Source organism: Triticum urartu, chromosome 6A (genome assembly GCF_056163025.1).
Source record: "Triticum urartu cultivar PI428250 chromosome 6A, HENAU_Tu73, whole genome shotgun sequence".
In the NCBI taxonomy this organism is placed as follows: Eukaryota; Viridiplantae; Streptophyta; class Magnoliopsida; order Poales; family Poaceae; genus Triticum; species Triticum urartu.
Window position 1 is genome coordinate 212,223,477 of NC_141878.1, and position 7,566 is coordinate 212,231,042.

The 7,566-nt window shown below is 48.9% G+C and overlaps 1 protein-coding gene across 1 annotated transcript; it reads right to left on the reverse strand.

Annotated features, from left to right (window-relative positions):
• Nucleotides 1-872: 872 nt before the first annotated feature.
• LOC147964794 (uncharacterized) lies at nt 873-1,517 on the reverse strand. The gene has a single exon (XM_087530161.1). It carries the CDS (start codon nt 1,515-1,517, stop codon nt 873-875), a length of 645 nt encoding a protein of 214 aa, XP_087386287.1.
• Between the last annotated feature and the right edge of the window lie 6,049 nt (nt 1,518-7,566).

Below are 7,566 nucleotides of genomic sequence, written 5' to 3' on the forward strand. Positions count from 1 at the left end.
TACCTCCCCTCGTCCTAGAGGGAAAAATCTTGGTTTGGGTATCTTTCAAATTCTTCATAGTGATCAATAGATATAAATCCCAAGTGACTTGAAGAAAAGAGCTATGCTCCCCGGGAACGGCGCCAGAAAAAGGTTAACCCACAAGCATAGAGGATCGCAACAACTCTCGAGGGTAGAGTATTCAACCCAAATTTATTGATTCAACACAAGGGAAGCCAAAGAATATTCACGAGTATTAGAAGTTGAGTTGTCAATTCAACCACACCTGAAAGACTTAATATCTGCAGCAAAGTATTTGGTAGCAAAGTACTATGGAAGTAATGGTAACGGTGGCAAAAGTAACAATAGCAGTTTTGTAGTGATTGTAATAGCAGTAGTAACGAAAGTTACTTAGCAAAGATCAATATGTGAAAAGCTCATAGACAATGGATCCGAAATGACAATTGTATTGGATGATATTCAGCATGTAGCAGTTATAACCTAGGGTGGCACAGAACTAGCTCCAATTCATCAATATAATGTAGGCATGTATTCTGTATATAGTCATACATGCTTATGGAACAGAACTTGCATGACATCTTTTGTCCTACCCTCCCGTGGCAGCAGGGTCCCAATGGAAACTAAGGGATATTAAGGCCTCCTTTTAATAGAGAACCGGAAGAAAGTATTATCACTTACTGAATACATTAACTCCTCAAACTACAATAATCTTTTTTTTTTGAGGAATAATGACAGGAGTTCTGCCTTTTCATATTAGAAGAAAGAAGGGGAACCAAGGTTCCCTGGAAGTGTACAGATAAAATGGAGAAACAAGCATCCACGCACACATACTCAGCCAAAGAAACTAGAAAAAGGAAGAGGAAAGAGAAAAACTAAGCAGTAGCCTCCTTGAACAAAGCAATCTCGTCTCTGGCCATAGCAGCAACTGTTTCAGGTGAGCATCTCTTTCCTTCAAAAGTTCGCCTATTTCTTTCTTTCCAAAGATTCCAAGCAACATAAGCAGCCGATGTGATTTGCATGCGAAAAATCGGGTTGTTGTGCAGGTTCCAGGTCCGTTTCCACCAGCCTTTGATTGTCATCAAAGTTGAACCAACAACAGCAGCCTCTGGGTCGCTCTGCTGGAAGGAGAACCAGACCTCTCGGGCAAAAGGGCAAGAGAGCGTAATATGGGCAGCTGACTCCAGAACTTGATCACAGAAAGTACATTTGTCTTTGTGTGGCCAACCCCTTGTCGCAAGACGATCAGCCGTCCAGGTCCTATTCTGGATCAATAGCCATAGATGGAACTTCACCTTCGGCTCGGCCTTAATCCTCCATGAGGCATGCAACTCTGGCTGAGAGATCCGGCCAACAAACTGAGCATTGTAAGCAGACGCAACGGAATAACCTCCGTCATTAGTGAGCTTCCATCGGATGGTGTCAGGAACATTTGTGAGGACAATGGGTTGCGGCAGTCCCCATAACTTGACAAGTTGATCCAGCAAATCTTCAGAAGCAATTCTTTCCAGGCCCTTCATCCATCGATTACCAGCAAGCGCTTCCTTCACAGTTAACTTCTTCCGTCACGCCAGACCAAATAGACCAAGGGCTACATCCATAGGGGCCATGCCCAACAGCCAACGATCATTCCAGAAGCTTATGCACTCCCCATTCCCTAGTGTAATCTCCGTGCAAGCAGAGAAAAGTAGCATGTCCGTGCAATCGCATGGGATGGGGGAGCCCTGCCAAGGCCTAGAAGTGAGGCTCCACTCTAGCCAAGCCCAACGCAGCCGCAACGCCCTGCTGAAGCAAGCAATGTCTTTGATTCCAAGGCCGCCCACATCCTTTGGGGAGCAGACCCTCTTCCAGCTAACAAGGCACTTGACCCCACTGCACTCCTCATCACCATTCCAAAGGAAGTTGCACTGAATCTTTTCCATCTTCTTTATCGTCCATTTGTCGACTGCGAAACTTGTTAAGAAATAGGTTGCCATGGACGTAAGCACAGAATTTATTAGGCCGAGTCTTCCCGGTTTTGTCATCAGTTTGCCTTTCCATCCCTTGAGTCTTCCAGCCATACCATCCAAGAGAGGGAGGACTTCGATTCGCCTAAGCTTGCGATAGCTGAGTGGTAGGCCAAGGTAACGACACGGGAGAGAGCCCGTCGTCCCACCAAAATCTTGGATAATATCCTGGAAGTCCAGCCCCTCACACCTAACAGGATAGGCAACGCATTTCTGGGTGTTGATCTTGAGTCCAGAGGCCTCCCCAAACCTGTCCAGTATTGCTCTGACCGCACGCACTTCCTCCTTGACAGGGTTTAAAAACAGGGCCGCATCATCCGCATACATACTTGTCCGAAATCTGGCCGCCTTAGGTCCCAACTGAGATAGAACCCCGCGTTCTGTCGCAAGATCCAACAGTCTCCGAAGCAGCTCCATGACGAGAATGAACAGCATTGGAGACAGGGGGTCTCCCTGGCGAAGGCCGCGCATATGCCTGAAGGGCGTGCCGGGGGTGCCATTTAACAAAATTCTTGAGGAAGCGGAGCTCAGAATGGTAGGCACAATATTTCTCCAGCGCTGACCGAAACCAAAAGCAGACAGGGTCTCTAACAAGAATCCCCAACCAACGGAATCAAACGCTTTGGCAATGTCAAGCTTGAGGAAGACTAATGCCTTCTTCTTGGTGTGAGCCTCTCTAACGACATTGTGCACGTAAGGAAATTGTCCTGAATACATCTCTTTTTTATGAAGGCGCTCTGAGAAGGAGAGACGAGGGAGTCAAGCTCCGGGGCCAGCCTATTGGCAAGCAACTTGCAGAGGATCTTGGCTATGCTGTGCATCAAGCTGATCGGCCTGTAGTCCAAAGGGGTGCCAGGAGCATCTTTCTTGGGCAGAAGCACAATATGAGCAGAGTTTAAAAGATCCCAATGGTCGGTTCTGAGAGAGTGAATAAGATCAATAGCCCTCAAGAGGTCATTCTTCAAGATATCCCAACAGATCTTGAAGAAAAGTCCGGGGAAGCCATCAGGGCCGGGTGCCTTCTCAGCCTGCATCGAATCAATCACCTCCTTGAGCTCATCAATGGAGAAGTGAGCATCGAGGTGCTGCAGGTCATGGTTTGGCAGTTGCAAAAAATCCCAGTTAAGCTTGCATGTGCCATTGAAAGGCACCCCCATGAGGCCCTTGAAGTGATGCAGCAAGATCTCAGCCTTCTCCTCATGAATATTAGTCTCTGTTCCGCATTGTTTCTTCAGGATTGGAATGTGATTCTTTCGACATCTCCCATTTGCACGCAGGTGAAAAAGTCTCTTATTTGCATCGCCCGCTCTGATTGTGGTCAATCTAGATTTTTGTCTCCATCTCACTCTGTCGATGGCTGCCAACCCAAGCAGTTTTGCCTTCAACACCCGCCTCAGATTCAGCTCAGCGTCGGACAGCACCCTCTCGTCTTGTGCCATGTCTAGGTGGAAAATGACGTCGTTTGCGATAGGCTCCTGAATCCGCAAATCAGACATGTGTGCTCTGCTCCACCGCTTGAGGGCGGCAGCCGTGCGACAAAGCTTGGTGTGCAGAATTCTGAAGGCGTTGTTGGAGCGCACATCCTTGTCCCAAGCCTCCTGAACCGTCTCCCTAAACCTAGGCAGATTAACCCAAAAAGCTTCAAATCGGAACCCATGATAGCGCTTGGTCACCATCCTCTTGAGTAACAAAGGGCTGTGGTCCGAAATGGCCGTGGAGGCAGGCATCAAATGGTACTGGGGGAACTTGAGTTCCCATTCGCGAGACATGAGGATGCGGTCAAGCTTGGAGCAGGTGTGGTTGCTATTGTGACTGGCCCAAGTAAATTTCCTTCCAGTTAGCTGAAACTCACGGAGTTCAAGATCCTCGATGACACTTCTGAACCGGCCCATCATCCGAATGTTGACATTGGGGTTGTTCTTCTCATTTGCTCTCGCAATCAGATTGAAATCGCCTGCAAGCAGCCATTCATTTTTCACCAAGAGCTTGAGGTTGCGAAGCTCCTGCAGAAATACAATCTTGTCATCATCATCCTGCGGCCCATATACAACTGTCGGTGTCCACGAAGAGCCATCCATTCTATTGGTCACGGTGGCAGACAGAGAGAAGGAAGCTGGCACAGCTGGAAAAGGGGAGATAGCAAAGTCTGGACTGCACGCGATCAGGATGCCACCTCGTGTGCCGTCAGCCCCTTTGAACAAGAAATTATCCCCAAATCTGGGCCCCAATGTCTCCACCACCAGATTTCTTGACAGATCAGCGATCTTAGTCTCTTGTAGGCACACGATGTTACACTTCCAGGTATTGCACAAATTTTGGACGACACGACGGCGGGCAGGGTTGTTTAGGCCCCTAACATTCCAGTTCAGTAGGTTTATATCCATGTGGAAACTTGGGGCGACTCAAACACACATTGCCGAGCAGAACAGCTGCAAGACTGATACCGGGTAGACACAATGAACTGAACCTCCAGCATCCTATGCCTCTCAGACAGGCCAAACAGCATAGTGCAACAAATACAGGGACCTTCAGTAATTTGAGCACTACAGCCGATCCTCCATACACCCAGCATAATCAAAGGTTGTACTAACATGGGGAACCAATCTAAGCACTTAGACACATCAAAATCAGATCAAGGATCAGGGGCCGACCGCCTGACCCCTAGCAGCCTTGGACCTGGACAACGATGAAGTGGCGGCAACCAACGCCGAGACCGCCTGAATGAATGAGTCCGGCAGTTCCTTCTTGTACAGCATCCGGTAGCGCTGTAGGTCTTCCGGCGCTGGAGGCCCATCATGGAGAACAATCCCTCCCCTCTTGAGGAGCACCAACCTCGCCTTGTCCTCGGCCGAGAGACCGCGATTGGGCTTAGCCGCGAGCCTGCCGCTGCTGCGAGTGGACCTAACAGTCGTCTCCGCACTGGCTAGGGGGTGGGGATGCGTGGCCGCCATGCTGACCGGGGGCGGTGGAGGGGGAGGGGGTGGCTGGGAATTAGGCGTCGGCAGCAGAGCAGAGGAGGAAGGCCGTGAAGCGGCGAGCAGGAAAGCAGAGAGGGCCTCAGCCAGCGTATTATCATCGATGCTAGCATCCGGGCCAACACACGGCATTGCAGCGGGCAGACGGCCCAGCTCCGAGACCGGGGGTGGGTGCGGGGCCTGAGCCGGGGCAGCGCTGCGAGCTGGGCCAGAGTCGACGTTGAGGCCCAGCTGAACCGGAAGGCCCGCCCGTTTGTCGCGTGCAGACTGCGTCCCAGAGAGGAGGCCAGGGTCAACGCGCGCGGCCAGAGGCACTTCCGAGATCTCGTCCAAAAGCTGGCTCTCGCGTGCGTCTAGGCTGACTAGGGACGGAGCCAGCGCCAGCCCATCCCCTTCGGCCAGTGGCAGCGCAGCCGTCCCCAAATTAACATTGAGAAGGAAATCAGCTGCTGAGACATCCTCAGATGCCGGCAGTGGCGAATCCAGAAAGAAAATGGAGGGTGGGTTCAAAGTTAACAGAGAAAAAAAACAAACGTCCGTTTGAAGAAAAACAACATCATCTCCTAGTCCATTTGTCCAAATGTGATCAAACTTTTCCAGAATACTACTGGAGGCATGTGGTATTTATTGGATTTTTTTTGGAATGTTTAAAACATATTAAATTTGAACTAGATTCTGAATCTGCTTAGCTAAATAGCCATTATTTTCTAGGCCATTTGTGCAAATGTGCTCAAGCTTTCCAGAAATATTACTGGAAACATGTACTATTTACTGGATTTTTTTGAAAGGTTTTAACAATTGAATTTTAAACTAATATTGGTATTGCGAAGACAATATCTGCCAAACCAGTGCTCAAAAAGACATGAAAATTTTCAAGAGCAATAGTAATAACATGTTTAACCATACTAGAAATGTTAATACAATTCATACACAAGGTATCAAAGTACAAGAGAAATAACAACAAAAGGACAATGAAATGTTGCTCTTACTAACTAGTACTGTAGTTATAGAACACCTTCACACCAAAATATAGAAATGTATGCGTAAGGCACCTCTTGCAAGCCATCTGTTCACATTAGTACACTTGTTAGTGATATAACAATAAGTCATGAACGAATAAGTATTGAAACTAGTAACAGTGGCATCAATACCTCTAAGAAATCACATGAAACTCATGAGGCAAATGTCCTTTCCGATCCCTCATTTTCTGGAATTGTATCATGATTTGGTCATCAGGAATGCTTCTAAATATCTCTTTCTCGCAGTAGCACACCATCAAATCATTTAGCCAATCATCTGATAGTTTGTTGCACAAATCTGTCTTGATTATCTTCATTGCTGAAAATATTCTCTCAACGGATGAAGTGGCCACAGGAAGAATAAGTGTCAACTCAATGAGGCGATATACCAACTGGAAAGATGTGTGTTTCATTGTTTCAACCATCAACCGAGCAAGTGTGGACACATCCCGACATCCATTAAACTCCTCACTTCTCCTAATGTTCATAAGAAATCTTGGGAGGTCTACTCCTAGCATTAACCGATCAGCTTCTGTGAAGTCCTCATCATAAATTTCAGCAAGCCGAATAAGTTTGTCAACGTTAAACTTTGAGAAGTTGTTTGCTGGATTAAGACAAGACATACAATCCAATAACTCGGTGGAAACTTCATTTAATCGGTGATTCATCTCAGTGATAGTTGCATCAATGGCAACATTGAATATGCTAACCTTGTAATAATGAAGTCGAGTCACCTTATTCTTAGTGCGAACAGATTGACCCATAGCTCCAACAAGATCATCCATGTTTGGCACATAAATACCATGTGTTTCACAAAAGTTCTTGGCTTGGCAGAATAAAGACTCCCACCCATTGTCCCTCATGCTCTGCAAGCTTTCTTTCACATCCAAGATGAAACGCATGGCTTCAACAATGTTTTGATTCTTTCTTTGCAAAGCTTGGGACAACATGATGAGCACAAATTCAAAGAGTCCAGAATCATGGACCGGTCGAAGAGGGAGGCCACCGCCTCCAGACTCCAAGCGTTGCGTGGCACACGTTCCAGGCAGACCCGCGCCTTGAACCGCATGGTCGCCGCCGTCGCATTCTTGAACCTTGTCCACAGAGCGATCCGAAAGGAGACCGTTCCCAAGGTGAGCAGGCCTGGCACCGCCACCGCCTCGTTCCGAGCCTCCAGGTCCTCGAAGTAGAGGAGGAACTCCCCCTGGTCGAGCAGCGATGCATGGACTTGCTCGTCCGGCACCCTGAACCGAGCAGCGAAGGCGCGCTGCACCTCAGAGAGAGCCAACGGAGAACCGCAGCCCAGCACCACCGCCATCACCGCGTGCCCCGAGAGGGCGCGCTCAGTCTCTGCCACCGCCGCCAGACGCGGCGCCGCCGCCCGCACCAATCCCCGCCGCGCTAGCCCAGGAGCCTCCATCCTGGAAGAGGCGTGCACCGCAACCGGAACAGGAGAGGCCGCCCTTCGAGAAGACACCGCCCTAGCCGAGCCCGTACCCCAGTCCCCACACCACCGCGCCTTGTGACCGGCCTCACCACATAGCAAGCACCGGGCCTTGTTTCTGCAGT

Excerpts from the sequence above, each read along its gene's own strand:
- LOC147964794 (XM_087530161.1), bottom strand. The coding sequence starts at position 1,517 with ATGAAGGGCCTGGAAAGAATTGCTTCTGAAGATTTGCTGGATCAACTT.